The 24,482-nt window shown below is 39.9% G+C and overlaps 1 protein-coding gene across 4 annotated transcripts in view; it reads left to right on the forward strand.

Annotated features, from left to right (window-relative positions):
- Positions 1 to 932: 932 nt before the first annotated feature.
- The window catches only part of RUNDC3B (RUN domain containing 3B), a 43,126-nt gene continuing 19,576 nt past the window's right edge, over positions 933 to 24,482 (forward strand). For 2 of the 4 annotated variants that reach the window (XM_060248447.1, XM_060248446.1), the window contains exons 1-8: positions 1,229 to 1,353; positions 8,163 to 8,278; positions 9,764 to 9,897; positions 11,463 to 11,548; positions 12,611 to 12,700; positions 14,387 to 14,467; positions 16,009 to 16,177; positions 18,101 to 18,258. In XM_060248447.1, the coding sequence (XP_060104430.1) occupies positions 1,250 to 1,353; positions 8,163 to 8,278; positions 9,764 to 9,897; positions 11,463 to 11,548; positions 12,611 to 12,700; positions 14,387 to 14,467; positions 16,009 to 16,177; positions 18,101 to 18,258 (938 nt within the window). In that variant the 5' untranslated portion in view covers positions 1,229 to 1,249. Of the gene's footprint in view, positions 1,354 to 8,162; positions 8,279 to 9,763; positions 9,898 to 11,462; positions 11,549 to 12,610; positions 12,701 to 14,386; positions 14,468 to 16,008; positions 16,178 to 18,100; positions 18,259 to 24,482 lie in introns of all 4 variants that reach the window. The other 2 variants (XM_060248444.1, XM_060248445.1) reach the window with 2 other exon arrangements.

Consider the following 24,482-nt stretch of genomic DNA (forward strand, 5'->3'; position numbering starts at 1 on the left):
GATATCTTTGAAAAACGTACATAGTTTCTCAAGTGAGGTCTACATCCTTAGTACCTTGAGTAATGTGTGAAATATAACCATTTGGTTTTTCTACTTCAGCAGTCTGTTCTGCATGCATTTTGAGTGTTCTGTAATAGATCAATTCATTGTAAGACTGCTCTGTGAATTTTGACATTACCCACTTGGAAAATGAATGTGTTCTAGAATGTCTTCCTTAAAGAAGTGTTCTGCTCATGTACATTACCGATATAGTTGTGTAGGACTCATTTGCTTATCTGCTCTGTATACAGTTTTGGTTGTTTGTAGCCCAGACTGTGAGAAGTCAATGTAGTGCTGAACTGGTATTACCATTGCAAAAGCTGTACATTTTAGATGAATAGAAGGCATTTTATGGGCTTAATTTTTTTTAACCATTTTAAGCTTTGTCCCCAAACATTACCCAGGTAGGAAAACGGAAGCCTAGCCATTACTGGCAGTGGCAATCCCATGACTTAATTAATTAATTAATAATAGCATAGCGACCCTGGGAAATGGAAGAAAGCGCTTTTAAAGTCACATAAAAATTACTCTTAATTCTGAATAGACATTTTTACTTGCTGAGAAAATATATAGCGTGAGTGTGTGTGAGGCAGACGCTATCTAGGGAACACAGAAGCGTGAGGAGATTCTGAGGGTGGTGGCGATGGAGGAGAGGCGCGACTGCTCTGCCTCACGAACCTTTTCTTCCTTTCATTCAGACCTCTGACTCCCCTTACCTCCCCCGTGGGCTCCCGCCCCCTCCCCCTCCCCGGCGGCCGCTGTTTGGTCCCTTTCCCCACTGACAGTTGTTTCCGTTAGGAGGAGGCGCTCGCTGGCAAAGGAGGCACATCCCCGTTTAAATCCCGCCCCTCCCGGCCTTTTGTGTCTCGCGATTGGCTGGCGAAGCCGGTGCTCTGCAGTCCCGGCAATTGCTGCTGAGGCGATTTTGAGGTGCAGCCGCTGTGTCTCGGAGCTGCCGAGGAAAGCTCGGGCTGGGGCGGGGAGAGAGAGAGAGGGAGGGAGGGACGTTCACACACGAAGCCGCCCCCGCAGAAACGAGCGCGGCCCACCCACCCACCCCGGTGGGGAGCAGGTGCCCGGCGGCATTTCCGCTGTTCGAAGCGCGGGGTTGGTGGGGAGAATTACGGTACCCGAGAAAGGCAGAGGCATTTCTCTTCCGCGGCTGCCGAGGGGCTGGAACAAAGGCACCTGCCCTGCGCTCCGTGGGCAGATGGCGTCGTTCGGCCTCGGGGGGCTGAACGCCTCTTCGCGGAGGAAAAGCGTCCAGTTCCGCAACGCGGCCGTCGAGAGGCGGAATCTCATCACGGTCTGCAGGTGAGTGCGGTCCAGGCAGGACAGGCGCCGTGTGGCGTCGTCTCTTTTCATCCGGGACAGCTGCCTGCCCCGCCCCGCCCGCCGCACGCGGGAGAGGGAATCGCCGACTCTTCCAGCCCCCAGAACCTGCAGGGCGTGCAGGAAGGACCGCCGAGCTCCATGCTATCCATCGCCCGGGCTGCGACGGCGACAGGGCGGTGGGTGAAAAGGCCACGACTAGTTTCTGTCAATCGACCTCCGGTGCGTGCCCAGAATGGGAAAAGCGTCGCTCTTTCCTTCCTTTTTCTCCATCCTCGCATCCCGACAGCGTGCTTTCTTTATTGCTGTTTCCTCAACATCTGTGTAGGAAAACTCTCTAATAAACGAGTGGCTAGTTCTCATTAGATCGAGTCAGGGAGGAAATAGCCTGAGCGCTGCTAGATGTATAAAAAAGTAAGGTCTCCTGACAATTTCCCATGTTAGGTTTATATGGTATTATCTTCTATTGCCCCGCCTTTAAGAGGCGGGGCAATAGAAGATATAGGCGCTGACTTTACATTTGATCTTATTGTCTAAATCAAGGGTTCTCACCACGCAGCAATCCTCAGTTGTGTTCTCCTACTGTGGTTGATACCTTGCTTTGAGAATGGGGAATTTCTGCCTGCAAAGCCCCAGTACTGTAGCCCCTAATCCAAAGTATTCCTTATTCTTTCTTGGGCTATACATTTGTCTTGATTCAGAGGAATTGCTGGATTCGGGGGTGGGAAGGTAATGGTCTCAGTCATAGCCTGGACTGGAGTGAGAATGGTTGGGAAATGGGCAAGGTACGTAAGTAAGTGAAAGTGGAGGAACAAGTTAGAGCAAAGATTGGAATTCTCTAGCCTTTTCCTTTTTAGCCTTTCTGAGCCCATCAACTCTGATGAGAATCTGTTATCCTGTTTATCACTAGGAGAGCCAGTTTGGTGTAGTGGTTAAGTGTGCAGACTCTTATCTGGGAGAACCGGGTTTGATTCCCCACTCCTCCACTTGCACCTGCTAGAATGGCCTTGGGTCAGCCATAGCTCTGGCAGAGGTTGTCCTTGAAAGGGCAGCTGCTGTGAGAGCCCTCTCCAGCCCCACCCACCTCACAGGGTGTCTGTTGTGGGGGAGGAAGGTAAAGGAGATTGTGAGCCGCTCTGAGACTCTTCGGAGTGGAGGGCGGGATATAAATCCAATATCTTCTTCTTCTTCTTAACTAATGTCAACCTGTATTGAGTGCCTTAGCCTTGTTATTTGAGTAACCATTCACCTCTTTATTAACCAGAAGAGGCTGTGCTATTAAGGTAATAGCCATAGTTTCCAGGTAGGCCTGGATCATTTCAGCTCTTGTTCTAAGAATTTGTCACCATTGCTGTGTGTAATCTGTTACCCATAATACCAGTCTGCACAGTGTAAACATTGATCTGAGTACCACAAAGAACTTGGTCAGCTTAGCAAAACTGATTCTAATACATAATGCTATGTTAGGGTTAAATTATATAGCAGGGGTGGTCAATCTGTGACTCAGGAGTTACATGTGGCTCTCAAAGCCCCCACCGCCCTGTTGGCCAGCTTGCAGAAGGCATTCCCTTCTCCAAGTCAAGCCAGTCAAGATGGGGGGCTTGGAGAACACATTTAAAGTTGCCTCCCTCATTCCCTCCCTCTTGCTCTATCACTTTCTCTTCCTCATGTTCATGTCTTGCAGCTCTCAAACATCTAACATTTATTCTATGTGACTCTTATGTTAAGCAAATTTGGCCACCCCTGTTATAGAGCCTACTTCTACTAGTTAATGCCCCATCTTTCAAAAAAACATTTTGAATCATTCTACATAGACAGAAAGCAACTGCAAATGCTTTACATAAGAAGCATATAACAATCTTTAATACAAGCAGCAACATAAAGAAATATGTGACAGTGCCACCCATGCAGGCATCTTTTAAAGTGAAGTGGCCCTGGGATGATTGTGGCTGAATGTTAGTCTTTAAGCTTTGTATTTGAATGAAGGATGTTTCACTGTAATTTCTTTATGAGGATGGGTTGGGGAAATTGTGGAAGAGTGTGGAGATTAGCAGAAACAGCAGAATATGAAGAAAGCAATATTCCTAATGGCCTTCAGTTAGGACCCACAGCAGGTTTACCTCTGGTTGTGCAAAACACATACACACTGTGCTTTTTTGTGGTAGAACTACTAGTTTTGTCACAAGTACATGCATTGCGAAACAAGGCTCAATATACTTTGTGTTGCTTTTTATATTTGTAATTTTATACTTAATGGGTTTTTGATGCTGAATTGTACAAATGTTAGGCAAATAATAGCATTATGACTAGTTCCTCATAATACATTGTTATAATAGATCTTGCAACTTTCCCCTAGCAAAGTTAATAGGACATTTCATTTTGATTTGGAAAATGTCACTAAGGGAACACACCTTTACATAGCCAGCCACTGTTCAGATCTAACTGGCAGCCCCCAGCAACTGCTTCTAAGTAAATAATGAAAATATCAAGAGATTGGATCATGTATCTTCTATATACTGTCTAAAATGCAAAACACAAATGATACCATTGTTAGAAAATCTTCAGTTGCATAAATTTTATTTAAAATTTCTTTTGTGTGTATCACAATATGGGTATTTAAAATAATGTTCTGGGTAACTGGAAGGAGCATGCTGTATGTAGTGTTAACTCTAAGAACAATCACATGCCTCAGAATTCAGCTACTGTCATTCTCCATGTTCAGTTCTTGTCCGTGCCACTTTGTATCATGTTAACTAGTTTGTGTAAAAATGCCACATGCTTTTAAATTTAACATTGAAAATGCTGTAGGAAGATGAGATGCACAGTTGCTCTCAAAAACTACATTTTAAAAAATTGAGTCAGTGAACTGGTTTCCAAATTCTGTTATGTGACCCTGATTAGTGAGATTTTATACAACAATTATTACCTTGCATGGTGATTTGTGGCAAGTAAAAATGGCTCCCAGGCAACCAAGCAAATCAACACCACTACTGAACTCTCTTCTGCCAGAAATGTATACATACACAGTAGTTACAACTGTCCATTATATTGCCTTCTTAGAGAGGAACAGTGCAGTGCTATGATTGCTGTATCTGCTGTTTGTCTCTATGAATGAAAGAGAAAAAGAGAAAATGACTTATCCAGCAGTGGCAACAGCATACTGATATGTTCCTAATATTGGGTACATGTAGCAGTTCATTATTTGTAGACATAACACTGTCATAGACCAAAGATTGTATCCAGTAGCTGGATACTGCAGGCCTGATAAAGTGATATTATTCATGTGTAGGAAGTAAACTCCTAGAATATTTGAGAGAAGCGCTCGTGATGTAGCTGGTGACATTTTTAACAGTGAGCACAGACTACTGAAGAAGATTCAACATGTTTAGCATTTTGTTATTACTTCTTTACTAGTGGATTGAAAGTAGTAAATGTTAGGCAACATTGATTTAAAAAGAAAGATCTGGGAAAGCATAATAATTGGCTTAACATCTGTCTGTTTTGAGTAAACTGGTAAAAAAAAGTCTTACAGAAGGAGAATCAAGATGGCTCCTACAAAAGGAAATTCTGCTTCAACAGTCTTTTGGGAGTTCTTTGTAAGAGTTAAGCATGTTGATAAGGGTTGACTGGTAAAGACTATACTTGGACTTTCAAAATGCTTTCAATAAAGTGCCTTGTCAAAAGCTTCTGAATTAACTTGGAATAAGATTGTGGGTCCTCTGGGTTGGTAGGAGGTAGAGGGGAGGAGTAAATAAATGAAGGGAAGTAGGATTTTTTTGTTTTGGTGGGAAGAAATTTATTAGGACTAGTTTAATAAGTCATGTAGAATACAGATGAGCAGTTGAGGAGCCAAATTTGCAAATGACACCAAGTGAGGATGGTAAACCTAAAACAAATTTTGATGACCTCTAAGTGGGTCTCTCCAAATTTGGTGAGTGGCAGTAGCAGACAGACAACCTTCATTGGCATATCAAAGATGTTAAGAGCTAAAAGTTTAAAAATGCAGTGAAAGAACAAAGCTAGGCATAAACAAAATACATGTTAATAGCTTCCCTGGTTCATATTGCGAGCTGAAGGAAACAGGCGACATTAGAGGTTATAAGAGAGTTATAACCAGAAAGTAACTGGTGGACCTTAACTCTTTCAGGAAGGCCACATCATGTACAAAGGAGGAGATTAAAAAATTTTTCTTGGAACTTAATATAAAGTGGACAAGTTAATAAAACATGATAAACAGATTCAAGAGCTCCCAAACTACAGGGGCATCATCTAAATTCATAGGGAATTTTTTGACATTTTCTGGAGAAGATGGCCGATGGCAGTACATTAAAATCTGGCCAGAATGAATGCTCTTCTTTACTGAGGGTCAATTAGAGAGCAAAAATAGGTAGCTAACTGGCCCGGGGTTGGAGACAATTCCAGGTAAGTTGGAGAGCAAGTTTTCCAAGCTGCCTCAAAGAGGCACTGAAGTTGAATATCTAAAAGCCTGCGTTTAATTATCTGGAATACTGTTTAGGCAGATGATAGGTACAACGAGTCCAATAGATCTAATTTTTTAATGGACTAATTTCAGCCAATTAGATTATTACGTTATTAATTTATTGGGTCGCCATCAGTCAGAAGCAACTTGACAGCACTTAATACACACACAACCCCCCCCCCCCCAACCTTAATAGCTTTGGATACCTATAAAGAACAAAGGAGTGACTATTATGGTTCCTAGTCTATGAGCAGTTTGATAATATGTTTCTGGGTTGAGGTCTGAGGAGCCTTGGAAGACAGCAAGAATGCCAACTAAACACTGAAGTGATGGTAACTGTTCAAATATGGAGTGGATTAGTTGGGGTTCCTCAGATAACCATATGAGAAATCACTATTTTAAAAAATATTCTTGGTTATGATTAAAGCAGTAAAATGTGTTACCATAACATTTGTATGTCTTTTAGAAGATAGCTACATTTAGGTAACTCTGTATGGTGTTAGCCAAGAATGTAAACCCTATGAAGGGGATGACAAACTACTGTTGAAATATGATTTTCAAAACATATAAATATGGTAGTCTGTTTTGACTCTCAGATCCCCCTCAGAAGAAATACCTTGCTTACTTTTAGTGAGAAATTATTGATGGGCTAAAGCAGAGGTGTCAAACTGTTGGGGTTTAGATATACTATTAGCAGAGTAACGTGGAGAGAACCACGAATAACAGCCAGGCACACAGTTTAGCTTAAGAAACAAAGTAGTTTACTTTACTAATGAGGAAAAGGTATGACTGGGATTTCTAGAAAACAAAGAAGGATTCAATATCCTATCTAATTTCTAGGCTACATCTCGACTCTCTCGAGTCCTAATTTCAACTGCATGGAGATCTAAGGGCTTAACACAAAGGGCAATAAAACTGACCAAATGGTTTCTCTCAGACCACCACCCAAATATATGGATTAGCCTATTAGGGCTCTCCCTCAATGGTCACTATGCATATTGACACCTAGCCTTGGCAGGAAGTACGTGCAAACATTCTCATTGGCTGTACCTACTCACTGGCTAAACATCAGCATGCATATACAAACAACTCATGACAACAGGAAGTGAAATTGCATCAGAAACCCAACACAAACTCATTTGTTATGAGGGCCAGATCTGACATAAATGAGACCTGGCTGGGCCATGTGGGGCCAGGCCGTATGTGTACCTATTTAAGATTAGGTAGCAGAGATATAAACTCTTTAAAGGACACAGACAAACATGACTAAATATTTAAAAAACAACAAACTTAAAACATGCCTGAAGCATTAGCACTTGTTGGTCTTAAAGGTGCTTTCTTTACATTTCTCTCATGGGATCCAGGGAACTGGGCAAAGGCAGCTCTGGCCAGCTCTTTCCCTCCCTCCCCAGGGAACTAGGAAGGAGATGAGCCTCAACCAATGGAGAAAATTAAGGTTTTGCTTGGTAGCTCCTGTGTGATTGAGCAAGCCTTGCAAAGCTAGTTGAGATGCAGAAGGAAGCAAGAGAAAGAGAGAAGGAAGTAGACAAGAGCCAGTTGCTCGGGGGCCTGATAGGAGCCATCCAGGGACCTGATTCGGCCCCCAAGCCGCACGTTTGACACCCCTGGGCTGAAGTCACCATTTCCCTTAAATTATCTAAAATCAATTTGTATTTAAGTTAGTCAGTGTTGAAAGTGTAAATAATTATGTTTTAATAAAGAGATCATAAAGAATTTTAACTAACAAAAATGGAAACAAAGGTCTTCTAGTGATATTTTCACTTGTGTGTGCCACTTCAAACAACCAAAATGTTGTGGAGGTGTATTTGTTGCTTGGAAATTAATGATCTGATATAGGAAAGGTAACTATATCTGTGTCTGAATCAGGCCTGACTCGAGTAATCCAGAACAAGTGCCTTCCTGATTTGGGGATACCATATTAGTTGTAGGTAGGCAGTAATAGGAAGACGTTTGAATGACACTTCTGTGAACCTTTTGGAACATCTAGTAAACCACTGTGGAAACAGGATGCTGACTAGAAAGACCTATTGATCTGTTCCAGCAGAACTCTTATTATGTTCTTAAAATATTGTAAACAACTTATTTCCTTGCACAGCTATACTCTTGACAATATGAAAGTAATAATTACAAATTTTCCTTTCCCCCCTAAATTTTAATTAATTTAAATAAATTGTTTAAATTGGGCTCTAAAATTCAGTAGAGAATTCTACTTTAATGCCAAGGCATGACTCCTCTTAAAATATAATGTGGTACCAAATGAGCTGTTGTAATATGCTTTTTTCTATCCTAGGTTTTCTGTTAAGACACTGATTGATCGTTCATGTTTTGAAACTATTGATGATTCATCTCCAGAATTTAATAATTTTGCAGCTATTTTGGAACAAATTCTGAGTCATCGCCTCAAAGGTATATAAGCTGTACTCTTGCATGTTTTGTGACAGTGCCTTTTTCTAATTGTATATCAGTAATTCCACCATAAATGAGGGTTAACATGTTTTAATTGTAATGCATTTGTCATAAAGATCTTTGAAGAGCCTGGAGAACGAACTGAAATTTATAGGACTGTCCTTGAACTATGGATAACAGGCTTCCATTAAGGAAACCATTAGGGGTATGCTTTTGAAAAATTATCTTGTTCTGTATCATAATTTCAGAAAGGGCATGATTTATTGTTTTCATTTCAGAAATATTTTTATCATTTGAGAAGTCATGTCAGGGAAAAATTCCTTTTTCATTCGCCTGAGATACCAACCTGTTATTTCCTGTGTGGGAAAATTGCAGGCTTTCTGGAGCAGCCTTTTTCACCAAATGGCACCAAACTTTCAGTGAACCTCATCCTTGCTCTACTAAAGGACCCCTGCAGGTTTCAATAAATTGGGCAATGGGGTCCATGTTTAGATTCATGAAGAGGATAATGGGGAAAAATGATGTTTTGTTGTGTTGATATTTGACTGCATACTGCTAAAAGCCCTGGTAGCTAAATTTGGGAAAGCCAGTATAACCAACAACCTCTTGTTTAGTGATAGGAGTCACTTCTGCTGCTGAGAAGTCAGAGGTTGCTTGAATCTGCTTCTGAATAGATTTCTTTATCTACATTGTTGGGGTACAGCTTAGTTTTGGAACACCTGCCAGCCCAGTTTCCCTTGTGAATCAGTTTCACATTTTTCCTTTACTTTCATTTAATCACCCATTGTGCTGACTTCTCCCTTTGTGTTTTAGTTTGTTGGGATGCAGACTGCATTTCTGTGGGTTGTCCAAATTGTTCTCTTTTAGTGCCTATGCAGTGGGCAGCTAATCCTCAACATCTTGGTTGCTTTGACTCTTCTGTGAGCTTTTTCATGCCATCCACACAGGCAGGCCTGGTAGATGCCACAAAGTATGGTTGTCATCACCATCAGTAAATTGTTACCAGGCAGAAGCAACAGAATGATGCTGAGCAGCTCAAAAGGAGAAGAGGGACAATCTCTCAGTGCTAAGGGATGAAAATAGCTGGCTGGCATTGAGTGCTCTGCCATGGGAGTGCTTTCTTTTCTTTAGCTAGACCACAAATAGCTTCTTATCTCTAAAAACGATGTCATTGAGCTTGCCTGTGGTGCAGTTGTTATATGGAGCATCTACTGTACTTGCCATCAGTATCTGTGCTGCGCTGCGAAACACGGCAAGAGGTAGCATTGTGAATTTGCATTCTACATTTGTGTGCTGTTGCAGAATGTCTCTTTCAGACAGAATGTATCAGCAGGTTTTAGACTGTGCTATTCCTGTCCCACATATCATAAAAGATTTCTGTCAGAGTAAACCCTCCTAACAATAGGCATGTGTTATTTGATCACATGAGATATTATCAATTTTATTATCAATATTATCAATCTTTCTCCTTGGTAACTGATCTAGGTCAGATCTCCTGGTTTGGCTATGAAAGTCCTCGTAGTTTTTGGGATTATATTAAGGTTGCTTGCCGTAAAGTTTCACACAACTGCATCTGCAGCATTGAGAATATGGAAAATGTCAATTCTTCAAGAGCTAAGGTCAGAAAACACTATTGATCTTTAAACTTAAGAGTTCAGAGTATGTATAGATGATGCCTTCTATGTCTCACTTGCTGTTGAAATAAAATGGCTATAACAATGTTATTCAATGCATGGAACAGCTATCTATAATTAGAGAAATACTGTTAGTAGGCCTTATAATCTAACATTTCTGGTGGACTTTAAACCTCACACACTGGTTGGTTGGTAATAATAAAAGGTATCATGTGGATTGTGTTTTGGAATATAATTGCCTGTTTAATTTTTTTATTCCACTTGTAGTGGTGGACTGTAGAAGTAGAACTCATATTAAGTTGCTGTTTTTAAAAAGTCCCTTAGATTTGATGCTGGAACTAAAATGCTGTATTGTTAGACAGTTTGCCTCAATGCTAGAGAATGAGAAATGCAATATAAAGTGAGAACTTCTGTTGAGCTAGCTTCTGGTAGAGCTGATGTATTTACTATGTTTAGTTATACAGTGCTCTTCATCTGAAAGGAGTTCAACATTGCTTGCGAATTTGCATGTGGCATGTTGATAGAAATTGTGCTAGCACATATGAGCTAAAGTATTTCTTAGATAAACTAGTAATGGAAGAATTTATTTAAAAACAGTGTCAGACTGCAAAACATCAGTGTTTGAACCTAGAAATGTAGCAGAAACCACTTTTAAAATCTATTAAATGACTAAGGTATTGTAAAAAAATGGGCACCACTGCATGTTTATGTATGCTATGTATCCTATTTCCAGATTTGTCAGGAACTGTTAAATTTCTGGGTTAAGTAATTAAAGAGTTCCTCAAGGATCAGAGAAAACTGTGGAAGGGATGACTCTTGTGCGGAGGGGAAGCTGCCAAAATATGACATCCATATGCTAGAATGTCATGTGTGGCTTTTCAAGATTAATGAATGACCATCCTAGCAACTACCACTAGTGTCAAAGTGCTAGCACAGGAATGGGTAGGCAAGGGAACTTTTTTAGATGAGTATTTGAGCTCTGGGATGGAAGCTTGGTTCAGGTTAGGCTTAATCTATTAAAGAGTGGAACACAAATTTCAGGAATCCAAGTGGGCTTCTGCCTTGGTATCCTGTCAGCTGCCTCACATATTTCACTGTTGTATTAGAAATGTGATGAAGAAGAAACGGACTGAAGAAGAGATAACATACTTCCCAGGTAGCTTCTGAGTTTGAGTTTCCATGCCTATCTGTGCACTTCTTAACAAAGTAATTGCTGAAAAAGTAATACGTAGCATCTGTTCAAACAAAAAGATTCATGATCTTTGCTGCACCATAGTGATATGAGTATGTGTGGCTAATATGTGAGGACTGTGTTTGTATAATAAGGTATACGTATGAGATGTATAGATATGTATGGAGAGAGGTAAAATATGCTGATCAAGTACTGATCAAGACTGAGTGTTCAGCAGCTGTCCAGCTTGGCTCACATTCCCCTTTCTGTATTCATTGCATACCACCATCTACTTATCAGCTTGGAAATTTTGAATTCTTTAATAGTATTAAATATTGTTTAGTATTAAAAGATGTAATTGATGCTATCTTTTTTTCAGGGAAGAGCTTGGCTTAGAGTAGCATTAATGGAAAAACACTTGTCTGAATATATTTCCACAGCTTTGAGAGACTTCAAAACAATCAGGTGTTTATATCCTTTGTTTAATAAAATATTAAATTGGACTTCAAAACCCTTCAGTATAATTATCTTACTGTTTATTCAGATATTGGGCTTGATTCATCAAAAGAATTCTTTTTCTTTTTATAAAGTGAACATATTTTATGTGATAGCAAAGAGTCTAGCAAATGCTAGTTAATGCAACTTTTGTTAGAGTAACACTTTTGCATTGTTGACATGTTTAAATAGCAGTGCTTTGTATGGGGAATATCTCAACAAAAGTTTATCGCTGTTACAATGTGGCATACTGGGAAGACATGCCCAAGCACAGACTGTATATGCTTCTGGAGTGTTGTGCATAGAACTCATCACCAGAGCCCTTGTCTTAAACAAATATGCCTGAGTAATTCAAGTGAATTTGCGAAAGACTTCACAAATATACAAGCAAAATTGGATATTAAATTTTGACTATTATTGAGTGAATAATTGTGATAACTGTAAATTTGAGGTTGGCAGTATCAGACCTGGTTGCTATTGCCCATTCTTTGCTAACACCCAGATTACACTATATTGGTATTAAGTGTGGCTGCCTTTGAAGACTGTCAGCAAATTTCAATTGCTGCTCATGGGATTTTAACAGAAGTCTGTAATGCCACTTCTAAGCATAGAAGATAAATACTTCATTGGTGGCACTGGCTTCCAGGAATGGCTCAGATCATTCTGCCTCCACAATTACTGTCATCAGGACTTGGCCTCCTTCATCTGACATCACCTCTGCTACAAAGGCATCAACATATGAGGGTGGATCCTCCTGCCATGCCAATTAAGTAGGAACTACAGTGACTCCAGAGGCAGGACTTTTGTAGCCTACCCCGGAACTAGGCAACAGTGGCACGAGTGTGGAGAACACCTCTTCCAGTTCCATACTAGTTCCAGAAGCAGCAACGTGGGGGGTAGCTTTTTTAAGTGCCACCCTGATGGATCTATGCAGACTTCAGAGGCAGCACTTTTGCTTAGTTTTAGCAATTTGAATAATAGGAGTATCAGATAACTGACTTCAATTGTTTGAATTGGAAATATATTTTTCAGAAGATTCTATGAAGATGGAGCAATTGTAATGGGAGAAGAAGCAAACATGCTTGCTGGTATGCTGCTGGGCCTCAATGCTATTGATTTCAGGTATCCTTTTTATTAAGTCTTGAATGTTTTCTTCGTAAAGGATTAATCAAGAAATCAAGGGGGGAACGTTTGTGTTTGATTGCTTGTTATAATTCATAAAGGCCATATTGTTATATTAAAGGATGTTCAGGTGGGCAAGGATCCTCCCATCCTTGACTGCCAGCCACCAAACAAGACAAGTAGTTCCCAGTGACTGCACTTCTTGCGAGAGGCCAGGAGGCATGCATATGTTTCAGCCTACCTTTAAGATAATTGGGTAGGAGGGCTCTGGAGATCCACTCCAGGATTCCATGGGGGGAACTATTGAAAGGAAGAGGAAATGGGTGCTCCTCACCCCTTTTCCCTCTCTTTTTGTCTGAGGCTGACCAGGTAATCCCTTAGGACTGGCAGTGAAAGTAGAGTGGGGCTGCCCCCCCCCCAAGGATTTGTTTTCAATGAATTCGATCTCTGTTCTTAAAATCCAGTCTGTTTTTCTTGCTTTAAGTTTCTTAAATCTCTTGCCTTGTTATTTTATAGGTAATTATCCTTTTTAGAACAAAGAATACATGTAAAAGTTAAAATGTTTTTGGAAAACTTTTTATTTCTCTTTGGGGAGTTGCCACTACTTGCAGCCTTGTTCAAGTAGTATCTCAGCAGTCTTGAGTTGCTCACTGAATAATTGGGTCCTTTGTGATCTCTGCTGAAGTTACGTGTCACTGTTTTCTCTTGTTCATTGTTCTAGTATTGTATTGAAATTATAGTTATATAATTTGTGTCTACAAACATTCAGTTTTCAAAATGGTAAGGCAATATGAAAACAGCATGTTAGGTTTTGTGGCAAAGGGGCAGCATGGCTTGGAACGTGTTCTTTTGCTCTTATTTGGAAGTAGGGTTTGATTAATGACTTACAAGAAGGAAGGGTGGCTCCAGCTGATTTTTTTACTCATAAAAAGGGAGGAGGGAGTTCCACCAAAAAGAATATTCTGCGGATTGTGAGGTGTGTGTGGACCAAAGCCATGTGTAATAGGAGCTGTTATAAAGAGGGAAATTGAGGTTGAGTGCAAAAAAAAAAATGGCTGGATCCTGTAGCTGTAGCTGCTTTGCTCTTTTCCCTTTGTATAGTATCTGTTATAGTCTAAGTAGCAGCCCCATGGTGCAGAGTGATAAAGCTGCAGTACTAAGCTCTGTTCATGACCTGAGTTCGATCCCGGCGGAAGATAGGTTCAGGTAACTGGCTCAAGGTTGACTCAGCCTTCCAACCTTCCGAGGTCAGTAAAATGAGTACCCAGCTTGCTGGGGGGGGAAGTGTAGATGACTGAGGAAGGCAATGGCAAACCTTTTTATAGTCTAAGTACTTCCATTTTAAAATAAAAATGCATCCGTGCTCACTCTCAGATTCTCTATACAAATGTGTTCAACCTATGATTAAAAGGTACTTGTTGTTTTCTGAAGAATATAGAAACTTAATATTAGTATGGAGCAGCTAGTTTTCTTCCTACAGCTCTTAAACAGGGATTTTCAACTAGTATAACGTACCCTTTAAAATTTTGAATTTTGTTTTGATGCGTATAGTATCAATATGCTTAAAAGCATATTACAAAAACACAAACCTTTGCATGGCAGTAAAATAGTTGGTAATTGAATCATCTAGATTCTAATCTGTTCCTTCAAATACTTAAAACTGTTACTATTTTCTTGCATTGTCAGCTTCTGTCTTAAGGGAGAAGGCCTGGATGGTAATTATCCAGCTGTGATAGACTATACACCTTACCTGAAGTTCACCCAAAGGTATATTTTTATTCTAGAAGCTTCATTGTGTGTTCACAGCTTTATAGCTGGTTAGCTCTTCTCCTCCCTATCATTTTAAAGTCAGTTTCCAGCATGCTGTGATGCTTCCAGGAAGAATGTATTCATTTTATTTTGTTTCAAAAGCCCATGAGTTGTAATGGAACCTGTTTGGGAACTCTAGACTACACTGAAGCTTTCATCCTTTTGCCTGGCTTTATGCATGCTTAAATATTTTGACAGAAAGTGAATCTGTGAGAACGGCCATCTTCTTTTGAAAGGCATTGGAGCCTGACTGTAGTTGAGTTGGTCTTTAAAGGTGCCGCTGGACTCAGACTTCGTAGATTCTCAGTTTGTATGCTTAGTTTGCAACCACTTTAATGTAACTTGTTGTAATGTCCAAATTGGATGAGATGAGACATTTTAGTCCGTTTCTTACTTACAAACTAGGATTGCAAACCATAGCTTTAAATATCTCATATTAAGGAATGATGTTTAAAAAGTTTACACTATTGTAGGAGAAAAAATACCTCTAAATTGCTGAATTAATTCTTATCAGAAGTCTATGTGGAATAGGACCTTCTTGCACTTGGAAGCAAAATACCTCAGTACAACCTGCTGAAGGTTTACCATGTTTAATATTTTATTTCCTAAATGTTAACAAAGCTTTATGTTTTAAATGTAATTGCTGATAAAATACTTCAAAAGTAGCATACATAGTAGAAGTGAATAGGCAGTTGGTTGCCTTTAATGGTATCCCAGAGAGTTGCTGCCTGAGCTGTGGTTTAGTAGAATCCATGCTGTACATACTCAAATTACAGTCATCTCCAGTTAAAAGCTTTTAGGATGGGAGAGACTCCTGCTTGAGACCCTGTTAGAATGTAGACTGTGCTTAGCTGACATGACATACAGCATCGTGGCAAATTTACGAATAACCAGTGTGGTGGATTAGGATATGAGAGACATGAGTTCACATCTCCCCTCAGCAGCATAGCTCATTGACAGTTGCTGTTTCTAACTTGTAAGAGCAAAGGAAAGGACAACAGGCATGTTGCCCTGAGCTCTTTGAAGGAATGGCAGGATAAAAAAAATAGACAGGTTGATAAGCCTTGTCATTCCTAATGATGGGCCCATCCTACTCTTTCTTCTTTATCTATCCAACCCCTGCTGTGCTTCGAGGTAAAATCAGGTTATATTGAATAGAGTATCTTATTTTTACAAAACAGAGAACATAGGGTGTGTTCACACTTCACTAATTAATGTTTTTTGCAATTGGATTTTTCCTATTCCTACACAGTAAAAATTCAGTTGCAAAACACATTATTTAGTGTAGTGTTAACACACCCATAATTGGTACCTCCTCACTAGGTTGTCTGCAGCATGGCAGTGAGTGTGTGTATAGAAGGGAGAGATGGAGAGATACTGAAATTGTATCCATGAATACTTTTCAAAGAACATCTGCATTTCATTTCTAAAATAGTTTGGAGATTTTGCAGCTAAACTTTGTAGCAAGTTGTGTTTAGCTTTTAAATTTTGTCCTTCAGTTCGGACAGCATCAGTAGTGATGAAGAAGAGCTGAGAACACTAGGTAGTACCGGCAGTGAAAGCAGCACTCCAGAAAATATTGGTCCTCCATTTTTTATGGATGAAAACAGCTGGTACAATAAATGCAAAAGAGTTGAGCAGAAATATCATCTTACGTTGGAGCAAAAGGTAAATCTTTCATTAAGGTAAATATGGCTGAAAATGTGTGGACTTTGACATGTTCTAATAGCAATAGAAAAATCAGTAAATTTAGTTTTAGAAGATTTTGTTCTTTATTTACAAAATGTATGCCCCACCTTTCCTCCCTCATCAAGGCCATTAAGGTGGCTAACATTAAAAAGATACAAAATGAAAACAAGCCTTAGAAAATTCAAATCAAACAAAACCACATTAAAACCAGTGCCTTTTTGTAGAAAAAGCCGAGCAGGAGGTCATTTGCATATTAGGCCACACTGCCTGGCATAGGAGCATGTGACTGCTGCAATGTTGGTTGGATCAGCTGGAGCCCTGGCCTGCCCAGGCAGACCTCTGCTCCTGTAGGCTCCAGCAGAAAGGAAGCCCTGATTAAAACCAAACTAAAATGCACACATAAAAACAAAAATTAAAACATAAGGCAGGAAAGAGAAATACCAGATGAAACAAAAGAAGAAATGCCAGGTGAAACAAAAAAAAAAGTCTTCACCCACTGGTGAAAGACAGCAACAGAAGGAGACAGATATAGTCCCTTGGGGAGAAAGTTCTCCTCAGTTTGGTACAATGACCAAGTAGGCTGTTTCTTGAGTTACCACCTGCCTGATCTCAGGAAGCGGGGCATCTGAAACAGGACCTCAGAAGATGAACTGCAGGAGTGGCTCTCCCTATATGTTTCCTGGAGGGTCTTGTGCTCTTCTGAACAGCATCTTCTTGTGGTCCCTGGCCTTGCTCTACCCCAGTTATTTTCATCTCTGTGCAGATGGAGTCTGATGCCTACTCCCAACCTTCCTGATATATCTGGGCAACCTTCTGATACATCTGGACACATACAATTTTAGTTATTGGTTACATTTCTATCCTGCCCTTCCCACAAGTGGGCTCAAAGTAGGTTGCAACATGGAAAATTAACAATAAACTATAAGAACAATAAAAGCATAATCCCCTAAAACTTTAAAAACAAGATGGCATGCTGAATCAATTTACAGAGTCCTGGTGCAGTGTGTAGCTGAAAAGGGGCCGGAGCCAAAAGTTTCCATGGAGGCCAGGGCTGTCCAGCAATATGCTAGTTCAGTAAATTGGAGCAGGTGGGGGCCAGATGATGTTCAGTGTCTGCTGCCTCACCCAAAAGCCTGAAATAACAACAAAAAATGTGGAAAAATAATGAAAGAATCCTGAAATTACTTAACAATTCAACTATATTCAATAGAAATTCAGCACTGTTACAGTACAATTCATTACACTTCTACAAAAGTTCATTCTATTCTACAAAAATTCGTATAACACTAATGCAATGTGCAAAGACAGAATTAAAGTTCATAAAAAGACTCTCTGCTTGTGTGTGTCAATTTCTTGACTTTAAAGCTCTCATAGACATTCACCAGACTCTGCGGGAAGAATAAAGTGCTAGTGCGGTCCGAATTTCGAATGCAGATGATTTAAGTTCTGGAAATTCTTTCTTCAGTCGTGCAGATGTTAAATTGAAACTTTCATCAATTATGAAATTGTTGAAAATAGTGGGTCAAAATAAGCCTCAACAGTAAAACTGCCTGTAATACTGTTTCAGATTCCTTTGTCTTAGAGACTCTTCCCACATTCCATCATCCAACGAAATGCTTCTTACAGCACTAGCTCTGGAGAAAACTCCATGCTCGGTAGACCTGTGCTGATGTATCACTTCACTTATAGTCTCCTAGTCTCCCATACAGTTACTTCAGCAATCTCATCTGTTGTGGTCACCTTTAAAGAAAAATTAAAACCAGTCTAAAAACCAGTGTACTGTACTTGAATGGTACCAAATGTGAGCTAGCTTCTCGAGACACTTTTTGCAAAACAAAAGAGAAATCTAATTAAAAACTTGAAAGTTTTATAGCACCATAAAAAAATATGTTGTTTTTCCAGGGTTATCTGGAAGAGCTAGTACGCCTTAGAGAGGCTAAACTGGCAGAATCCATCACACAAAACAAGCTATTACATCAGAAAATAGAAGCTATGGACGTGGCCCATAAAATGGAAAAAGAACAGCTTGAATACATCATAGTGGAACTGCAGGATCAGCTGTAAGTTAAATGCAGAGCAAAGATGTTACTAGATAAAAATATTGTGGAGCTTTTTTTTCTTATATAAAGTACAGTTTGAATGCTGAAGAAATCTTGATCTAGCTCAGCTGCTGAAATGTAAAATTCTGTTTTGGGCTGAAAATCCTTGCAGTAAAGGTAAAATGGTTTGGAACATGTTTTACCTTTTAGGTCTTTAAACGGATGTACAATTAACCAAAAAAATTGATAATATCAAGGAATAGTGTATACTATGTTAGTATCACTTGTTCATTGAGCAAAGACATATAACTGAACTTTATTCTTTTGAAAAGCAGCCCTTAAAAGCACTGTTAGTATTGCAGTAAAGTGTTGTTCTTATATATGAAGACCTGTGCTACAAAGGCATTTTTCTGAGTAAATTCTGCTAAAAATATAATATCTGTACATCTGCATGTTCTCCATATATATTCTTAGTGCATTCATAATGTATACAACCGGAGTTTTATCTGATGGGCAATGAATAGCCAGTAGAGAAGTATAGTGTCTGGAAAGTAGGGAAGGGCATTTAGTAATACAGGGAAGCCTAGCTAGGAATCTCTTGAATGCAGAATCCTTTTACATGCTCTTGTCCCAGTCCAAGAAACTAAAGTGCTCTGGGAGGTGGTATTTGTGGCTCTTCCAAACATTCTGTACAGTAGGAAATGGAAAAGGGATAATGTATGTGGTTCATTTGTGTATTGGCCCAGTATAGGATGAGACTGTCCGTCCCAAGTGCTGCAGCAGCTTAAGTGTCCATTACATCTAATCTATCTTGTCCTTATGTTTTCAATCATAAATAACGCAAATGGCTTGAAACTTAGTAAAACTAGTAGTGGTGCATAACATTTTTAAAAATTATAGAATGAAATCACAAGCAGGATAAGGAAAGTATCAGCTGGTATATACTTTTACAAAACAAATAGTAATATTTTAGACTGCTGTCTTGTTCATGTCTTTGAGTCATGTAGATATTTTACCATGGTTGACCAAGCTAAGTAAAGTCTCTAGTTGAATCACTTGCCTGTTCAGTTCTCTGTTCATAATGTTATTTTTGTGTGTGTTAAGTTTAACATAATCTTGTTTGGAAAGATGTTTAGTATTTGTTCCAAGCTCATCTCCTTGCTCCATACCATACCATACCAAACCTTTAATGGCATAATAGATTCAAATAAAAAAAAATACACAGGATATAAAAATTTAAACATTGGAGATAAAATCAAAATGAAACCGAGCTTACAGATGCATTCAAACATGGTCAGAATTAAATTTAAGGATGTCAGCCAGAAATTTTGCCACAGCCTCACTAACCACTCCCTCAGTATCACTCAATAAATAATAACAGGGTGGCAGAATAGACAAATCTGGGGAAAAAGAAAGCTTGCCAAATATATCTTTACGGAGGTTATGGTAAAAAGAACAATCAAGCAATATATCCTGGATTGAGTCAGGAGTATTCTTGTACAAGAGAGGATGGTAGTGTCATTGGCATACAGTAATAAGGGGACCGCTCGGCCTGCAAGTTTAGGCAGATGACCATTAATAGGGTTCAGAAATTGAGCCAGGTCAGTTAAAAACTGAGAGAGGAAAACACAGAATGTTTTAGGACTGAGATACTGGAGTTGGATGTTGGTGTTCATGTTCAGGGTAGATTATACACTTTTATGTTCAAATCCAAACTCTAGTTCTGGGCTTGATTTCAAAAGAGGTAGCAGTGAACTGTTAAAGTGCTAGGCAAGCTTTAGTAATCAAATATATTGGATAACACATCCTGGAAAAACCATAGTATGGGGAACCAAAGTAGCACATACCCATGAGAACAAGCTTCTTTGGGGAAATAAGTTCCATGGATGTAAAAAGCTAATGTCTGTACACCTTGAGTAAATATTATCAATTTGATTTTTGATATGGGACTTCTAGTCAAGATGTTGACTGGTGCAGACATCCTCCTGTGACCTGTTGCTCCAGAAGGTTGGACCAGAACCAACAGGTTGAAAGTAAATTAAGAGTTTCTGGTTAAACATTAGGAAGAACTGACAGATTCTGTGAACTTAGGCAGATCATGAGAAGGAGGGCAGGAAAGATTGCATCAGTGCTTAGTTCTTGTGGCCCCTTCTTACACACCCAGGGAAATGCTGATTGACAGTTTGGGGTCAGTCAGAAATTTTTCTCCAGGCCAGATTGGCAAGAGATCCTGGAGGTTTTTGCCATCGTCTGGGCATGGAGTAGGGGTCAATCGGGATGTATGTGTGTGGGGAGGTATTTGTGAATTTTCTGCATTGTGAAGAGGGTGGGACTAGATGATCCTGGAGGTCCCTTCAAACTAGGATTCTGTGACCTTCAAATTATTTTTTAACATCTATTTTATGTGATAAGTTTTCTTCGCTGGAAAGCAAGAGACAGTCTGAAGGGTTCCCTTATGCAGAGAATATTGTAAATAAATCATAATTTGAATGCTATGAAGGTCTAGTTATCTAAATGAAGATAATTGACTGGACCCAGTTAGCATGTGGTAAGGGAATTTATACTGACCTCTGCAGTTTGAACTGAGAAATTAAGAGTCACTGCTCCATCACAGCTGCACTGGAGGCAAAGGAGAATAAGGAGAAGGAGCTGGACTGTCAGTGCACTGCTCTTGATTGACTCCAGAAGGACCAAGAAGGAAAAGAACATAGCTGAAGAAGTGATAAAACTGAAGAGCAGTGGTAATTGGAAGCACCTGTGTGAACCAGATGATTTATTCTCTCCCTCAGCAGAGCAGAACTGGAGATTTTTTTGCCCTTTAAACTATACTTGCAATGTTCCAGTCTCAGTTCACTCTTAGCAATATTCACACCTGCTGGAGATCCTTCTGAATGATGTCCTGCCTATGGATTATAGTAGGGAAGCAGCTACCAGAGAGTCTGTGAAGAGCACTGGTTGCTCAATGGACCCACTGTCAGACCTTTCTATTCTGCCTGCAGAAACAGTGGAGAGGATCCCTTCTGATTCTCTGGCAATGGATAGATACCTAAGGAGTGGTTCATATAGTGCTCTGGATCATGATCTAATTTGCTGGGATGACTGTTTAGCTCCCTTAGAGCCTAATTTAATGTCTTCTTGATAATGATGACTCAGAAGAGGATCTAAAGTCCTTGTTAGCCTTGCCTGCCACAGATGAACAGGCTATAACAGATAGGCTGGAGGATTTGAGGCTTAGATTTTTTGGGTAATATGGTGGGAACTGTACATCCCTGCATCTTCCTCCCTCTAGTTATTCTAGGTAGCTTGTGGCTGAGGTTATTTTGTCAACGCCTACTCTGGTAATTTTTATTCCTGCCCCCTCTAAATCCCATGGATGTTTCTTTGGTCAATAATGATTTTTTTCCCTTTGGAAGGAAATTTTGTTGTTCTGTTAATATTAAGGCACTTGGGGAAGAGACTTCTAGTCATTTTGTGGAAGAACAGGAGTTGGGTACAATAGGACCAATACCATAGGATTTAGCAAATGCTCCCGTTATTTTAGCCTGGGTGATACAATCAAATAATGGTTGCATTTTCATCAATTCAGATGGGGGCTTGGACAGAATAGAAAGATGCAATGGACAACTAAAATTCTTGTCTTAATTATGCTAGAAATTAATAAGAATTCATAAGTCAGGCCAGGGCAGTTTGTTTACAATGACAGTGCAAGGCTGGGGTTGATACTGAATTCCTCTTTCAGAAGCAGGGCTTTTTTTGAGCAGGAACATACAGGAATGCAGTTCTGGCCAGCTGGCATCATGTGGTATGGCCTCATATGCAGATGAGTTCCTGCTGGGCTTTTTCTACAATAAAAGCCCTGTTCAGAAGTGAATTATTTACCATTCCCAGGTTCATTATTTTAATGGATAAAATTATTAAATAAAGGATTCAGCATTTTGGCTATGAGTTTTCTTGGATTTGAATGTAAAGTTCCTCTTACTGGGCCAAACTCACTGTGTTGATTTGTTAATATCAGCAATTGGCTCCATTACCGTTTAGTGCAGGGGTGTCAAACACTTTTGTTAAGAGGGCCAGATCTGACATAAATGAGACCTTGTCAGGCTGGGCCATGTGTATATCTATTTAAGATTAGGTAGCAGAGCTGTAAACTTTTAAAAGAACACAAACACAACTAAAGATTTTTTTCAAACTTAAAATATGCTTAACACATTAGCACTTGTTAAGGTGCTTTCTTTGTATTTCTCTCATGGGATCAAGGGAACTAGGAAGCTCTGACTCTTTCCCTCCTTCTCCAGGGGACCAGGAGAGGGAGGAGCCTCAACCAATGGAGAAAATCAAGGTCTTGCTCTGTAGCTCCTCTGTGATTGAGCAAGCCTTGCAAAGTAAGTTGAGATGCAGAAGGAAGCAAGAGAGAGGGAGAAGGAAGCAGACAAGAGCCTCTGGAGGCCTGACTTGGCCCCCAGGCCGCATGTTTGACACCCCTGGCTGTGTGTTTTTTTCTTTCCCTACCCCCTTCTTTGTCAACCTTGTCTCTGACATTAATGATGCCTTTTACATTCTATGTATTGTCAGTTCCTCACCTCATGTTTCATAAGTAGAGATGTATAAATGGTTTTGTCCAAAGTTCAGTTACTAGATTCATAAACCTGTGAACCCCAGGTGTTATGGCTTCTGAAATTTTTTCTTTGTGTAGTAATTTTCAAATGATAACTAGAATTGCTGTCACATCAGCCTATACCTCTTCTATTTTAGATCTACATCTGTCTTTTCAACAAAGAAGCACACAAATTGGCAGAATAGCCATCTTCAAAGCTTCTGAAACATATGTCCCAAACAGTAGCTCCAACTATGGCTTCAGAGATGTTTACAACGTTGATAACTATCTTTAATGTGTAAGCCATAGCTCAGACTGCTATTACCCCTTCCCCCTGTAGGCAGTGTAGATGTCCCTACAAGTCCTTGCAGACTCTCCACCATGTCACTAGGCCTAGCCCAGCAGCTAGCACCTCTCAGCTGGGACAGTTTTCCCAGGTAGAAGTTGACAGGGAAAGGGAAGGAAAGCTAAACCAAGGGGTAGATTAAAAATAGGTTGGCTGCTTGGTTGAAGAGAATCACAGAGTTGGAAGGGGCCATACATGCCATCTAGTCCAACCTCTTGCTCAGTGCAAGATCAGCCTAAAGCATCCCTGACAAGTGTTTGTCTGGTCACTGCTTAAAGACTTCCATTGAGGGGGAGCTTACCATCTCTTTAGGTAGCTGTTTCCACTGTTGAACAACTCTTACTGTAAAAACGTTTATTCTAATATTTAGCTGGTACCTTCCCACCTTAATTTAACCCATTACTGCAAGTCCTACCCTCTATCCTAGAGGAAGAGGAGAAAATGAAATGACCCCCACAAGTCTTTTTGAGTATCCTGCTTGTCAATATAAATAATTCTCAACATGGCCCAACTGTGGATACTTAAATCCAGAGATAGAAGCCATGAAGAGGCAAAATGGCTCTTTCTACAAATGTATTGTAATTTCTTTGAGGATTGTCACTCTAAGGTCAGCAATGGTTTTTTGCAGGTTTTAATATCAGATTTATGTCCATTTATTCTTTTGCAAAGGAATTGATTTGTTTGTCTGGTACAGAGAGTGGAAGGGTATTATTGACATTTGAGGGCATGTATAACATTGTAAGATGAACAAGTGAGTGAAGTTCAGGTGGGATGATTGGTGTTGTTAGGTCTGGTTATTGTGTTGTCAGTGTGGATACTGGACACTATCTCCTACAAGGCTGAGTTCTATTATGGAGTACTCTTCACTAGGGATGTGCAGAGGGGGATTATTTTTTTCCTTTGGCTTTTTAGTTTCCACAGTGTTTTCTTGAAACACCTCTTTGTTTTTAGTCTTTTTTTTGGGGGGGGGGGTCTCCATTGGTTTCCCTAGGGAAAACATTTGACTGTAAATGTTCCTACCTCCCAGTCAGTTTCACAAAATTCTTAGGGACTATATTCTCTCTGTATTGAAGGAATGTGTATGATAAATTTCACGTTTGTGAGTGTTCCTATTTTATAGGCAACTAATGTCATTCGCAGAGCGGTTATGGTAGAAAGGGCAAGTTGTAGCCAAGTTATGGCGATCCTTATAGGGTTGACAAGAGATGAACACAGGTGGTTTGCCATTGCCTGGACTTCCTTGGTGGTCTCCCATCCAACTACTAACCAGAACCCACTCTGCTTAGCTTTTGAGATCTGATGAAA

The sequence above is a fragment of the Heteronotia binoei genome, chromosome 10 (genome assembly GCF_032191835.1).
Source record: "Heteronotia binoei isolate CCM8104 ecotype False Entrance Well chromosome 10, APGP_CSIRO_Hbin_v1, whole genome shotgun sequence".
Classification (NCBI taxonomy): Eukaryota; Metazoa; Chordata; class Lepidosauria; order Squamata; family Gekkonidae; genus Heteronotia; species Heteronotia binoei.